The sequence below is a fragment of the Micrasema longulum genome, unplaced genomic scaffold (assembly GCF_059751315.1).
Source record: "Micrasema longulum isolate JH-2025_06_02 unplaced genomic scaffold, ASM5975131v1 h1tg000386l, whole genome shotgun sequence".
In the NCBI taxonomy this organism is placed as follows: domain Eukaryota; kingdom Metazoa; phylum Arthropoda; class Insecta; order Trichoptera; family Brachycentridae; genus Micrasema; species Micrasema longulum.
The window spans coordinates 340,428-357,500 of NW_028277587.1; the positions used below are offsets into that span (position 1 = coordinate 340,428).

The 17,073-nt window shown below is 31.9% G+C and overlaps 1 protein-coding gene across 4 annotated transcripts in view; it reads right to left on the reverse strand.

The window, feature by feature from the left end:
• rdgA (retinal degeneration A) overlaps nucleotides 1-17,073 on the reverse strand; it is a 281,671-nt gene that overhangs the window by 147,125 nt on the left and 117,473 nt on the right. For all 4 annotated transcript variants that reach the window (XM_088225784.1, XM_088225782.1, XM_088225783.1 and 1 more), the window contains exon 2: nucleotides 3,710-3,836. In XM_088225784.1, the coding sequence (XP_088081910.1) occupies nucleotides 3,710-3,836 (127 nt within the window). The remainder of the gene's footprint in view (nucleotides 1-3,709; nucleotides 3,837-17,073) is intronic.

Here is a 17,073-nt window from a genome sequence, read left to right on the forward strand (position 1 = left end):
TGTTTGGTTTCTGTTTTACGGCCGGTTGCCACCTGACGCCAAGACAGTAACCCCTCTTGCTAACTGGGGTTTAGGATGCCACAGTTGACTATTGTCCATCATTAACACAACGTCCTGCCCGACGCCGCTGTCTTCCAACAGCCCATGGCCAGAAGTATTTCCGGGTGGCCTGAGATAATATTTGTGCCCCTTCCGCCTGCTTCGCCGTACCGATGCACTTCATCTCCGCCAGCACAGCCGTTGAGGTCTTATATTTATATATATATAATTCCTCTTTACGTGTGATGTCACTGAACTCATAAACGGCTTAACCAATTTACGTGCGGTTTTCAGAGAAATATAAAGCTTTGCGCTGTGCGTGTTCGTAGATATTAAAATCTTCAATCTAATATGTAAAAAAGAAGTAAGGAGCATAAATGTTTTTTTCATCAATCTACTAGGGTTTCATTCGAGGAGAATGCATGTACAAAAAAATGGAAAGATTTTGTTTTTTATGAATAAAAAAAGTTTGTTTTTGAATGTTTACAAGCAGCATTTGTTCTTTGTGGATCTCAAACAAATTGTTTCTTTAATTTGTTTACAATTTCTACCCATTTATTTCTTTTTACTGTTTTTTTGGTAATAGTAAAATAATAATTAATTTAATAAATTTTTAAAAATCGCATTCCTACATAAGTACATCCCTCCGTTGGTGAGAAGACCGGAGTTTGACGTTTGCAAAAAGAATGCCATATTTGAAAATATATTCATCTTATGTTTTGGAATTCAACCATAAACAAGTACCTACTTAAATTCAATATTTCAATATTAACAATTTTTAGCTTTGGGATTTTTTTTACAAACAAGAACCTAGGTACCTACTTATCAATAAAAAGTATTTTTCCAAGACAAGCCAACGTTCGGGCAGGACAACGTCTGTCAGGTCAGCTAGTGAATTATATAATTAGTCTGTTTCAAATTTTGATTTGATAGATATAAAACAGTATTACTTTTGTTGAGTTTACTAACTAAAATTCAAAATAAATTTTTAATTACAGCACTGGTTAATGTCGACCCCGTGTAAAAGTTTAAACGGAATATATTTTTATTTAAATGAGTTATAAGTTATATATTACCCATCTGCGGAGAGGATCGCGGTAATCATCCTTACATATTTACCTAGATTATAATTCCCTTAGTATTGTGTCTTTACCAAAAGCTATTTGGATCTTATTGACCTGCTTAAACACGGTATACAAATCAATTTTCCTGCAAGTCGATTTAACGAACAAACCCATTTTCTAATATTTTTTTGATATTTTTAATTTAAAAAAATGTGAGTTGAATATGTGATATTAAGCTGGTACCGTGGAGTATATACATATCTATGAACACGCGCTTTTTAATTCGACAGTCAGATATCGTGCAGCAGAAATGCAGCTTTCTCAAAAATTAAGTTTTAATTTACCGAATATCAGGGTTAAAGAAACCAAAAAATAATACAAGAATCATCTAATATGAAGATACTTTGTAAACGACTTATCACAATTAATTTATGCAAAGTTGTCTAAAATGTTAAAGAAGACCTTAAAATGATAAAAAAAAAGATAAGACCCGTGTGATTGATGCCTGAATAGCCCAAGAGTCTGGGAGGGCCAGTCAATTGAGGCCCGGAGGGTTGATAAAATGAAGCCTGGAGGACAGATTAACAAAGGCATTTTCATCATGTAACAGTAGGCGAAAAAAATCTAGCATATAAGTCAGAGATACTTGCCAGTAACAGGTGCTAATTAAATACTTTAGGAATGATGTAGGTAATCTAATGTTAGTTGTTTTTTAATTTGGGTACAATAATAAGACCATCAACAGACATAAATCTTTTTAGATAATTGTGTTCAAATTTAATTACAACATTGTATAGTTAAAGTAATAAACGTAAGTTAGAAAATGATTTTGTCGAATAATATTTTTTCCTTTAATAGGTAAAAGTTTAAAGATAAACTCAGCGATGCTCTCTGATAATAACAATACTTACATTAATTTATTGGCACAAAATCAATAGTCTTAATATAGCAAATACATGAGTTTTCATTTCGCATCATCATAGTCGTATAATAAATATTATAGACAAGTATTATCCCCGAATCAAATATTTATATCCGGTGATATTTTTCCAATTTCTCAACAAACACGTCCCGAGTGAAAGTTGACTCGGATCAAAGTAAAGTAACGACCTTTAGCCGTCCGCATTACCTGTAACCTGAACCGTATGCAGGGCTATAAATATGAAATGAGATATCGAATGAAAGGGCTCCCGTTGCATAATTTTAGAAAGAGCGACGGGCGTCAGAGACTAATATGATGATATTTTAAGCAAAAAATGCAGGTGAATATGAGACTATACACGCTACAAAGAAACTCGAGGAAAATGATCAAAAAGACGAATCCTTGTGTAGAAAGAATTCACGCTTGATTAAATATTGCTTCAACATACAAGCGTTCCCTTCTCTTTCCCTGTTTATTATGCATATATTCTTCTTTGTTTGCATCTTTCTCATTGGACAGTCGTGGGTCGAGTTTTAAATAATATGACATACAGCGACGGTATAATGAGCTCATAGCGATGGTACGATGATGCTTTAGTGGCAGTATGATAATGCGATAGTGATGGTACGATGATGCTTTAGTGACAGTATGATAATGCGATAATTATGGAATAATGATGGCATAGCGACGCCGACACGGGATGTCGAATTCACAGTTGCATGATGGTAAAGTGAGTGCATAAGGATGACATAAGGATGAATTGATTATAGCGTATTGACAGTGAAATGATGTTATTTTTAGTCCGCCTCCCTCGAGGTCCCGGGTTCAATTCCTAGCAACATAATATTGATGTTAAAGGTTTTCTGAACTGCGATTTTTCATTGTTTCTGGGCCGGCCCCTATAGTGCATGACTGATCGCATTACCATCATGTAACAATAATCGATCTACGCTGCATTAGGTTTACTAATGTAGTGCCCTATGCACCACTGGGTGCAAAAAGGCGGATGTTGATGTTATATTTACAGTGTGGTGGTGGCATAGAGAACGACAATATACTGACGAATTTATGACGCCATTTTTTTTAAATTTTATTTATATACGACGGTATCATAATAATGTCATAGTGACGGTTTAATGATGGCAATAAAACGTTTTTAAAATGTCAACGTTTCAGTTAAATGACCGCAGGACAATAACATTATTTCTAAATTCAATTGTTGCAAACTCCGGGATTAAATTAATATTAACATACAAACACGAAGAACTTGACAAAATACTATATTATTGTCACCCTTCTCAAACCATCCATCTTTGTCACTCACCTATACCGCATACACAGACTAGGAAATGAATGTACCTTTCATATTGACATTTTTAACTAGTCTCTGTGAATTCAAATCATCTCTTTATAAATATTTAATGTTGTTCTATAGTAACGATTAACGATTATTTTGCAAAAGTTACTTATGCTAATGATCTGCTGTTAGCTCGTTTTATGTTCATAATATACCGACATCTTTACATCATTATCATTTTATTTTTATATTTCCATGTTTTAACTTGTATTTTATATTGTAAAAGGAACTTGTGCTATCTATGTGCAGCATAATGATGTCATAGCGACGGTGTATTGATGGCACGGCACAGTGGCGCACTCCGGTATGATGATGTGCATTATTTACCGTGCAGTCTTGGTCCCCGACGTAGCAGCAGTCTCCGGAGACCGAAGTGGGTGACCACAAGTGGTCCCCACTAACGGCCGCCTCACTCCAGTCTGGCGTACAGCGTAACTCTCTCGGGCCCGTCTTTCTGCAATAAAATAATCAAATATTCAATTCATGTCGTTTATTTTTTTTTCAGACCATGTGCATTTTGAGAACACATGAAATTAACTGTATTAGGTAAATATATTAGATAGAGTTTTTCTACTGATATTTCTTGGTGGAACTGCATTTTAATTATAATAATAAAAATACTTTATACATAGTTTTATTCCACTTTTATTTATAATTATTTTGTAATTTTTTTACTAGTGATCGGGTTTCGTCGTGACCGTCACCAGTCTGACGATGTCGGTCACGACGACACCCGGTCACTGGTAAAAAATTTATAAAATAATTATAAATAAAAGTGGAATAATATTAGGTAAAATTCAATAAATTACTGTGATATTTATAATTATCAATAAAATTATTAAACCAAAAAATATTATTTATTTTTTTAATGATTTTAAGGATCCATTAAAATATTTTATTAATAACTATCATTGCCATGTAGACCAAATGTAAAACCATTTAAAACCATGTAAATACCTAAGTTTGAATATTCCAGATGCCTAAAGCGCAGAAAACTTAATGGGTTTAGAACTCAAATTGTACACTTCAAGGTATAAATTATTTCAAATAGTCGCTTTTTATGAGTATGCCACATGAGATATGAACTTTTTAAGATAAATTTATTGAATTTTTTTATGTAATTACAAAATATTTTTAAGACGTTTTTCTTTTTATTTGTGATAAAGATATTACTGATTAAAATATTACTGAACCCTGTTGGCAATTCACTTCATGCCAGTTATTCTAAAGAAGATATGACTTAAAAAGCAAATACCTCCAGTTTTTAGTAATTCTACATCTAGTTTTAATTGAGTAGGGCCCAAAAAAATAAATTATAGTGTAGAAATAAGACCACGACTGAGCAAACTTTAACTAAGCGGAGGTGATACGGTTGGTTAGTTTCCACACTATGAATGCCTGCCGAGGGTCTTAACTGCGATTTTCCTATTTTGCACGGCATCAAATTCTCTAGTCTTGGACGCCCACATTCCTCGGGAGTTTATGTTGGAACTATGGGACGCGGACCTGACTTAGAATGCATATGACAATTTGTGGACGCCATGTGTTTATTTTAAGAATCGGATATTAATAAATATAGAAAAGATAGGAAGTAGATGACAAATTTTGTATTTAAAATACCTCAGTTCATAGTGGATAAAATTCATAAATTCATAAAAAATATATGTGAAATGTATTTTATTTAATATACTGTCGAGATCTGAGATGCGGTTTCGTTTTTACGAAAAAAAATGGATATCAGATTGCATGCATTTTAAACAGGGGTTGTAAAGTTAAGCGGTGCATGAAGCACCCGTATGACAACGCCAGATGAAGGAGATAAAAATACAGCAAGTCTAGAAAACTTGACAAATCTTAAAAGAATAAGTTTTATCAGGAGAAAGGTCAAAAGAACAATTTAAATAATGTACCTCCAGCATGACACGGTTTTTGCTTAAGTTTTGGAACTCAATTGTCTGTTCAAAGCATTGCTTTCTTAAATGTTGAGAGATTTATAGAAATATAAAAATCTTATTGTGTACCTACATAAGCAAATTAATTTAACAATAAATAGAAAAATATTTTTTTCGGATGCAATTCGTGGTGGGTAGTTTTCATTTTGAAAACAAAAGCTTTATGAAATTTATATTTCTAAGCAATGGCAAACGAAAACGATTGTACGGTCCGTTATGGCGGTAAACTTTATATTATTATACAACCATCTTAATAACTTATTATCCATCGGAATCAAATGCGTGTACTTTTGATATTCAATATTTTTTAACGTCATATTTTTTTTCAACGGCTTATGCCTTAAACAAACTATTAAAAATGTAAAAATAAAAACAAAATATACAACACTCGTGTTTATGAACACGATGAACGAAAAAAAGCTATAAAACCCATAACTATTTCATACAAGACAAAATAACAGAAAATAAGATATTTGGAGTGACAGAGCCAATTAATCATAATGTTTTCCTTTACAAAGTGTAATCAGCGTCAATTATATTTTATAGATGAATGAAATAAATCTAGATTCCCTTGTTTGTTTGCTAACATGTGGATCCGTGGAAAGGTTGGCGTAGTTAGTATGAGTCAACACTTCGCTTCCTCACGGTACAAATTAGTCCAAGTGTAAAATAACGCATATATCTCTTATATGAGAATGTATTTGCTGCAACCAATTACTCTAAATGCACATTTAGACATTTTTGAGTAGTTTTGGCCATTATGAAGTAATTACTTCCAAAAAGGACTAGTGGGGATCACTTTTGCATATAGCTGTCACCCGTTTGGTTTGGTAAAATTGCTACTTCTTTACAAACCTTTATATTATTAATTATGATAGCAAAAAGTTCTTTTAAAAAAATAAAAATATATGGTTTGATTATAATGCGGGTTTTTCATGAATTTCGGTAAATGTATCGTTTTGGAAAAATAACAACTTTTTATATTGCAATTCCCTGACAGTATCTTCGTAACATTATGTTATTTTATATAAAGAGATTTTAAAAAATTAAAATAAACAAAAAAATATATATAATCGTATTCAAGCTATAAATAACATATTTTCAAAAAAAGTTCAAAAACACTACGTTCAAAATGAACAAACAAAAAAACAATGAAAGAAGTTTTTACAAGTAACTTTTGCTGGCTACTTTTAAAAGAGAAATGGATTTTAAACAAAACACAAAAAAATACCAAATACAATTAACTTTTAATATAAAGTTGTTTTAGTGTAAATAAACAACCTGACGTGTATATGTTCAAAGAAATAAAACTAGATATTAAAAAACTTGTTTTTTTCAATTTTAAGTATTCTATTAATTATTCTTGTTTTTTTAAAGAAATAAGGGAAATGTACCAGTACTTAATTATGTACCTTACGGCGTTGACTATGTAGGAAAAAAATAAGAAAATACGCTCTACTGCTGTTGTAAGATTCCCAAACTAACAAAAAAAATACATCTCGTAGACTATTTTAACCAGAGGACTAACCATATTAATCTAAAAATGTTCTAGAGTTACATCGATTCCCTAGAAATAAATACGTTTGTGTATATACGAGTACAATATTTATATATTTTTAATGATAATTAACTTTAACAATAGTTACATCATATGAATTATTATCCCTTATATAAAGCTTGTTTTGAAATCAGACACAAAAAGGCAAAATGTGTAACCAATTATGATGTAAAAATAACAAAACCCTTTTCTGGAGAACTCCGACGACATATATTTTATTTTAATTTAAAGAAAAAAATAGGTCGTAAGGAAGAAAGTCGACTAATTAGATACTTATAAGAAAAGTAGCTCGTTATTATAAAACGGCTAAAAAGCTTTTACAACAACATAACTTTGAACATCATAACAGTCCAAGAGACCCAATTACTGCGGTAGAACAGAACACCGCACAGAACACCCAGTCTTGAGAAAAATCTAATTTTATTATTTTATCTTACCGGAAATCAAACCCGGTTTCCCCGTGCGTGAGTTAACCATCGGAACCATTACGAGGATTGCTAGCGTTCAATTACTAACCGAAGGAGAACTAATCCTTATCGTGACAATCGTCCGGGAGAGCATGGATCCGAGGCAATAAATTGCAACAAACAAACTAAAACTTTATAGAAATACGGGCGTCGGCAAAGTGTAAAACTACTTATGACATACAATAATTTACATATACCGATTGGCCCTTCGCAATTTTTTTATTATGACAAAAGTTCGTAAGAAAAGGCTGTGGGAATAAAAAGCCGCTATAAATATTATATGGGGAACTTAATCAAAAGCATTTTAAAAATAAAATGAACACACTAAAAGAAGAAATAAAATAAAAAAAACAGTTGCCCTATCTGTTGTCGCTTCAGCTGAAGTAAAATGAAAGAGAAAAAAATAAAATAAAAAGCAACAAATTGATATAAAAAATATCGTAATATTATATAATAGTTAATAATTATAAATAATAATCAATTATTGATATTCAATATATTATTTATCTAACACTTAAAACAAGAATAAAATAAAAATATATAAAAAAAAATTTTTTTTTACCGATTTACACATCGTCAAGTACTTCAACAAAATAACATGACATCAGACAGCTAATGATATCAGACAGCAATATTTACTGTGGGCAGTGGCGGTCACTCACACTAACGGAGATACACACCCATCAGTTTCTCATCATTATGAGTTCCAGTGGCGATCCGATTCCCCGATAAATGGTAAGAACTTCTTTAGCACAGAAACAATACTCCTACACAGGACAAAAGTTATATAATATAATTTCAGAACCATAAAAATGTTGAAAGAACCACAAGCTAAAGACGTTGATTATTACCTTTCTCAGTAAAATTGGTCCCAGAGTCTGAGAGGTTAATGGTGGCTGTTAGATGCCAACACATGTTCGTATTTTAATTGTAATTATATTTTTTTACTCTTTTATGGAATGTTTAGAGATTCTCATTGCTTCTTACTGTTTCTACAAAAAAAAATATTATGTATTTTTAAACATGTTCTTTACTAAATACGAGTACATATATATTTACATTTTTTTAATGTCTTTTACTATTATTATTATTATTGAAGATAACTTATACAGTGCCATTTTCGTAATATAATACTTCAAGGGTGCTGTACATAGTGATTTTATAGTTAAATAAATTTAGTTGAAGCTTTTAAATTTTTAATTTGATTAAAACAATTTATTTTGTTGACACATGCTACGGATTTAATCAAATGATTTTGAGAACAAGTGGGTTTTAAGTTTTTTCCGAAACATCACTTCACTTTTACAGCCTCGCACCTCTGCTGGGAGAGCATTCCATGCCATAAGGCCTGCGACCGCAAATGCGCGTTCACTAAATTTAGTGCGCTGTTTGCGTAGAGGTATAATCACTTTTCCTCTCGCCGTAGACGTAGCTGATCTAAGCGTGAGACGCCTGTCAGCTAGTTCACCTGGAATGCATAGTTCCCTTAGATATGTTTCTTACTTTGTTTTTTGTTTTTACTACGCATTTCACCAGGTTTTTGAAAATGTTTTTTACTATTACAAAATTGTTTACTATGTTTTTCTACAACGTATTTAACGTTTATGTTTTTTACTATATTTTCACTATGTCTACTATCCATATTTTTTTTATGTATTGATTACTATTTTTATATTTGTTTTACTGTCTTAGAGCGGGATAAATTACCCTAGTTAGACAGTCAAAGCAACTCTATATAAGTTTGTGTATATGCTATGATAATAAATAAATAAAAGGACTCTAAATTACTAAAAAACAGATTGTCAATAACCAACACAAAAGATGGCTTTCAAATCACGGATTATAAAAACTAAAAATATTTTTTTAAATGTTGATCTGTTATAAGCTACAAGCAGGTTTGTCAAGCAGTTGAAGCTATAAGGATTCTAAAATTGATGCGGATATTTGTTTATAGTTTATTAAGTGTGTTCAAAACATCGAACTAATATAAATTTTTAATGACATTACGATTTATATCAAAATTTATCAAGAATATATATTTTTTAATTGATTTTAAATATTTCAAGGCTTTCTATTTATTTTATTTCTTCAGGGAACTTATTGTACACTTTTAAACACTTATAAAATGAGTTCTGAGACTGAGTTTTTCTCCTCATTGGTGATCTAACCTTTCTTCCAATTTTAGTTTCATGTATGAATGTATTGATGGTAATTTTTTAATGTCATTTAACTCCTCAATTATTTTATGAATGACAGTGAAGATATGTTTTTCCTCGGGCTTCAATTACTGGTGCATTTACCCCGAATAAAATCTAGATTCACACGTAGGTACTTTACAAACATAAACAGTGTAATCTTTGTGACGTTATCTTGACATTTTACATAATGGGTTTCTTTGCCTCGGTCTTTGCAATGAAAAACGAAATAGAAAAAAATACAATAATTTTCTTATAAATCACGTAAACCAAAGAAAAACAAAACGGGGCTACGTTTTCTATTACAACGTGATTTATGAACGCGAAGAAAATTTAGATCGCACAGTTCGAACGATGGCAATACATTTAAGACCAAAGGAAGCCGTATTGTTGGAACTATTTCCACGAAAATGTATGAAATATTTCACCTGTCATAAATGTACAACCACATCCGATTAAAGCATTGTTGAGGGACCTCGATACGGTACGCGGACTAACGAACTGTATTGCAAATAACGAAGATATTTTTGCAGGAATTTTATTTAACTTTATTTTAGAATCGGGTTGTAGTCCCGTGCCTAGTGTTGCGGACTCACGGGCCGGAGGTCCGAGGTTCAAACCCTACTCTACCCCAACTTGATTTCCATTTTCCAATAGTGAATTATTTACAACTCGTTAAATATGGCCACCAAAATTGAAATGTTAAGGTAAATTATAAGAACGCTAATATTTCTTCAAAAAAAATCAAACAAAAAAAAATTCAATTCATCTAAAAATCGAATCAAACTTATTTAAAAAATTAAAGAGTAATTTATACTTTAGTCAATGCATGTGAACTAAAAATAAACCTTGTTAAAGTTGTTTATGAAAATAACACACATATTTTTTTTGTTAACCTATATAACGCCTTGAATCAGTTCAACATCGTTTTATAAGAAAAATTGCATGGAAGATGGGATTGGAAAGAGGAGACTATTCATATTCTGATATGGAGAGGTTTTTAAGCATATCAAGTCTTGAAAAACGCAGATGCATTGCAGATATAATCTGCATGTATAAAATTATGAACTGTCTCATTGATGCCCCTGAAATTTTGCAAAAGATTCTTTTTAACGTTCCCACCCGTAGACTAAGAAATAATGAAATGCTTTTCCTCGGTCACTACAGGACTAATTATGGTGCACAGTCGCCTTTGCCCAGAATGATCAGGCGGGTGAACGATCATCAAGATCTTGATTATTATGGTGTAAGGATGTCTTTCTTTACAAATCAGCTAAAGAATCTGTATAGTTAGCCTATGCTTTTTACTTAATCTAAAAAATCTATCATCTGTCTTTGCTGCTTATTTCTGTTCCTTATATTTTTTTATTCCTTTGTAAAAATTTCTTTTAATTGTAATGTTTATAATGGACTTTGTCCGTAAATAAATAAATAATAAATAAATAAATAAATAAATAAGAAATTGGCTGTGCACTATTCAGCCCCTTTACTGGAATAAAATTATTATCAAAAGGCTTAACAAACCAGTGCAAAACAATATATATGTAATGGGTCATTCCTCTAACGATTATCCAAACCAATAATAATTCGTAAGGATCACAACCCCAGAATCTCACCCAAAAGTATTTGCTAACAGAAGTTGATTTTATTTACTTAAAACTTAAATGGGAATTAGACGCTGATTTCATTCATTTCTAAGTGTTGGATCGTCGAAAAACTTTTTCTTCCTGAAGAAATCGTTATTTTACGCGAATTTAGCATGACTTGAAAAGATCTATTAAGTTATTTAGCGAACACGACTTAATCCTATGCGATTTTTAACTTGCAAATAAATTATGCTGATTTGCAAAAAGTCGTAAAAGAAATTAGAATCCATGTGTACTTTTAATGGCTGCGAAGCGGCATCGTTCTAAGGGTTGGGAATCCACATTTACTTTACATGCCATGCAATGTTGATCCTCCATATTTCATGACGGCCATAAAAAGTAGCTCGTGTCAGCAACTTTTCCATAATTTAAAACTTTTATGTCTACATTGCCACATACCCACAGGTTGGAATAAAATACCATGACTATTACATGCATAACCAGCAATAAAATGTCATTCTTTATTACACTAGGAAAAATAAAACTTCAATATTAAAAAGCATCATGTTTTTTTTAATACCCCATCTAGAATATGCTTTTTCAATTTGGTCTCCATTCTACATATAGGACTCAAATTGACTATATCGAGCTGTCCATCACCGTTCTAAGAAAAGCGGCATGGTTGCTTGGATTGCAAAGGGTAATTATTACTATTTTAAATATAGCAATCTTTCAATTTGTCTTCATTGGAGAAACGTAGAACGGAGATGGACCTTATAAGCATTTTCAAAATACTTGTTACGCTATAAAGTGATGTCATATCTCTGTTGCAATCAATTTCTTTTCATGTTCCTAACCGTGTCACCAGAAGTCAAAACCTGTGAGATATCAAATATTCTAAGAGCAACTTTTGTTTTTATGCCCCATGTCCAGAATGTCTAGATAAGTCAATCGACACGCAACTTGGGATAGATCTTGCGGCTTTTTGTAGATCCTTTGCCATTTACACAGTATGGGATGAAAATGTATTGGCATGGGTTAGCTGCAAGTCTTTTAAGTTGATCGTGTGTAATAATATATTTTTTATCGTTCTTTTATAGCCCTTGTTTGTCTTTGCTACATAGCTCTTTTTGTTTAATTTCTTGTACATATATTTCTTCATAATATAACGGTTTTATTGGTTAAGGACGTTTACGAAAGGTTTATGAAAGATAAAATCAGTGGAAATTTGCAAATCAGAGACAAGTATTAAGATTAAGGAAGAGTCACTAAGATGGTTTGGTAATATAGAACGAATGGATGATGAAAGAATCGTAAAATGTAGTCACTATAAATTGAAATATGTTTTTAAAATTAATGAGAGATCATACGCAGGACATTGTACTGGGTCTAGTGTTGATGTCATGCTAGCCATCGCCCCAGACATCAACAATAATGTTATTTTGAAGAACATTCGAGTGAAAACTCCGCAAAATGAATACATGTTAAATACCCGAGTACAATGTTCAATATTGTTAACCTGACAAAGGGTTTATAATTTTAAACTTCGTTTAATATTTATGAGAGGTAAATGAAATAACTTTGTTTTATGAACGTAATAAGTTATTAAATAAGCCTGAAGAGGACAACGTGTTGTTGCCGAAACTATTCGGTTGTGTAAATGAATAAAATGGTTCATAAAACAAAGTCATGTTAATTACTCGTATCTCTCAAAAATATTATTAATATAACAATGATCCATAAAGTTAGCGCTACAAATATTTTCAAAATGCTAAACTTAATGTCTCACTATGCTACGTGGCGTGCACAGTAGATTCAGCCTCATTTTCAGTTAACCAAACATGGTTTTTCATCAAAAATATTGGTTTTGTAAATACGCAAATCTAGGTATGTTTTTATTGGTTTTATTGGAATTACGAGCTGTCATTGGCGGATTTATGTTATCTTTTTACAACAGAAACATTCCCAATTCTACCAGTCCTATTATTTTTTGTGTAAAAGAGCAGAAAACTACATTTATATAAAATTTGGCAAGGTATCCAAAATAAAACACTTTTATTAGATTTAATTCTACTTTTATTATTTGAAAATATATGTGACGCGTTTCGTCTTGTCAGGACATTATCAAACTGCCTTAAATATATGAAAAATATCCTTATATATAACAATAATAGCTGTTTAATAATAAAGGTGTATAATGGTGCTAATAGTTTATGGTACAAATATTGAGGATTTTTATAAAGCCCAAGAAAAGTAAAGTAATTGAAAATCAAATAAGATATACGGAGTGCATTTTATTTGGTACATTATGGGCATTTTATAATAGAAATAAAAGACGACTGATACTTGAATCCACAAATTTGGAATATCCAGTGACCGGTTTCATCGCTTCCGCGACATCTTCGAGACTGGTCGATGTCGCGAAAGCGATAAAACCGGTCACTGGGTATTCACAATTTGTGGATTAAAGTATCACTCGACTTTTTTTTTCTATAATAAATTACAATGAACTTCCATCAAGAGTTTTCATTTGCAGACTTAAACATTATAGGTATATTAGGAAAGCATTTCCACTATTTAAAATATCTGTTGGAGTACAGCTTAAAGATAATTTAATAATTTGATTTTAATATTTATTAAATTTACAAGACAAAACGCGTCGCATATTTAAAAAATAAAAGCATAATTAAATCCAATTAACGTGTTTTATTTTGAATATCTTACCAAATTGTAATATGGAATTCTACCAATTATCTGCATACACAATAACTACATTAACATAGGCGAGATTCTACCAATTTTTTCCACATTGGGTTAAATCCAATACAAAGGTTTAAACATATCGTATTAAAAATATCGATGAGAAAAATGTTCTCGATAAAATAAAACTAAATGTTTATATCTTGTTAGTTTTTGGCTAGTATAGGTCAATCGGAAAAGCATGAAAAAATAATTTGATAAAGTGTAACTTCATCCGTTCGAGCAAATAAAAGCTGCCATGTCGAAAAAAATCAACTGACCTGGAAACGGCTGGAATATTAACTGGCGGAAATAACTAATAGGCTAACATAGCGGAAAATTCACAAATAAACGAATGCATTCAAATCGAATAAAAAGTGGGCAACCTGTGGTTTTTTGGACAAAGCTTCCATACAAAGCAATAAATAAAAGCAAACTGATATAATAGGGACGGATAATAAAAGCTTTCGTTTCGTTCGCTGGTTTATATATCCAATTAGAGGGTGAAATATCGATATTGATATATGAATTTGAAATATATTTAGAGGGTGTTATAATAGGTATATCCGTTACGTTATTAATTGATGAATGCGCTTCGGAATGCGAATGGTTTTTCTTTTATCGTGCGTGTGAGTGTTGTGTTGGGCAAATGCTGTTAATGTATGCGTGGGGGTTTTCTTTAGTTGTTCATTTTGTTGTTATTATTAGGTTTATCTTCCCCTCGAAGAAGGGTCCGGGGGGTATGGCTGCGGTCCCAATCTTGAACAAACACTGTATTCCTTCATTGTCATATAGGTAAACTAGAATAAGCTGAATGTACTGGACCACGTCTATTGAATTGATATACATAAATATAAAATTAACAATAAATTAATTTGTGATTTTTTAAAAAGTGAATGTGCGAAACAGAAGAAAGATGCTAGTTTCGGGAGAGGCCATGAACTTTCATTATATCCGCCACGTGGGGTACTAACTGGTTGCTTGCAATCCAAGATACAATTTCCAACAAGATTTACATTATATATTTATTCTTCAATGTGTTTTTTTGCAATAGTTTATAGTACATACCATGAGTGAAAATGACTTTTTTACATTGATGTAACTAATGATAGAGATTGGTACAGCAGCATCATATTTGCATCACTTGTAATATAAAGGCAAGACGAATAGCCTAACGCTTTAGTTGTCAGTCCAGGGAAACACTAAAATATTGCAGAGAAAAAATAGATTCGAATAAAAACATCGAGCTTGTCGAGAAAAACGAACGCAGGACCTCAAGAATTGTTACCAAACTATCGCTTGATGCTTTGTAATATTAAGTATTTTGAGACGAGTGTTTTCGACTCGATGGCTGCTCTTAGGTTTAAGTCTTGAATGAGGAAATCGAGTGGAGATAAGTTCCCTTCGTTGTATACGTTGAAGCGTTTGCCTACCCTGCTCAAGGTTCTAGGTTTGATTCTTGACAAGGTGGACGCGAAAAATTAGTTTCAATGGTGGTTCCACACAACAATATTTTTTTTTCTGGACCGGCACCTGAAGTGTCGCACTGATCACCGTACCCTCCGTGTAACAAAAACGATTCATGTAAGCTGCATTCGGAATTCCAATGCAGTGCCCTATGTACCACTAAGTACGGATAGGCAAATGATGATGATGAGTATAGGCAGCGCTTAAACAAAAACCGTACTTTTAAGTCAATAAAGTTTGTTGGGGTTTTTCACAAGTGTAGCATTTTTATAGGACAAAGTTAAAATAATAATAAAGTTGGCGGTGTTCTAAATTATAAAATGCAAAAATAATCATAAAAATATTGCATTACGCATATAACATCTAAGTGGGAATTACGTTTTCAGTGACCTCGAGAATTTCCCAAATAAATACCTAGACGAGTTAAAAAACAAACTCTTTCACATAAATACGCTAGAAAATATATTATTTGTCAGCCTCAAGGCACCATTAGCCATTTTGAGAGATGGATCGTAAAAAAGTACATTTTTTACACTTTAATGAAAACATACGGTAAATGGTACACTCCAGAATAATTAAGAAAATATAAACATCGTTTAATGTATGTCTGTATTATTAGCCCGATGAGAGAAATAGGAAATTCGACTCTTCGGGCCACATGTTATCGGCCCTCCGGGCCTCGTTTTACGGCCCTACGGGTCTCAGTTGATTGGCCTCGGGCCTTGGTTGGTTAGGATCTTGAGCACCTTAAAATATCGCCCTTTTGGGCCTTACAATTTTGTTTTTTTCAGATCAATCAAAATGCGATAAGAATGATTTGTCACTCACAATAATGCTACCGAAACCGCAATAAATTTACAGATATAATAAATTCAATATATACACAAAAAGTTTGGTAGTAAACGATTAACATTGAAGAATCAATAATTTAAAATAATAACAGTCAGCTTTCGCAGACTATTATATAATAGTGAATTCGGCCCTGCAGGCCTTAAATTTTTTTTTTCCGAAAGCCTTGGCTAATTAGGATCTCGAATGCGCTATATAAGTCACCCATAATCCAAAAAAAAAAATATTAATCACTTTGTAACGCACCTTTGGGGGATTACATTACGAAAATGACGCAATATACGTTATCAATAATAGTAATATTGATAAAATACATGTTGGGCCTCATTTACAGACTGAGTAAAAAAATATGCCTAGGCATAGTTTTAGAATAAAAATGGTACAGTAAAAATTCTCAAACCTCGCATAAAGTTATACTAGGTATAAAGCTATGATAGCGACCATAGTTACTTATTCCATGCTTATACCTGGGTCCAACGTGGTAAAGTGCAGGTATAATCCCGCAATCCGTCATCTGTCAATTTTTCCTTTTGTAAAATGCATTGTATTTATCTCGAATTCAAATAATTTATAAAACATGCAATTTTTCTAGAGATTTTAAAGTAAAATATCGTTTGAGTGTAAAAATGACTCTTAAATTTCCATTTCGGTCCGATAAATTTCATTTAGAAGATTTAAAATATCAGTTAAAAACAATGATCCTTGTATTTTTTCGCCGTTGATTTATTGTAATACATCGTCTAAACATTTTTATCAATAATGTCGATGCTGATGTCAATAATTTGTGATTGGCGTAATATCTAAGAATTGTCATTCTTTATTTATACAAAATATTATAATATTATTTACAAACAATATGGCACATTTTAACCCTCTTG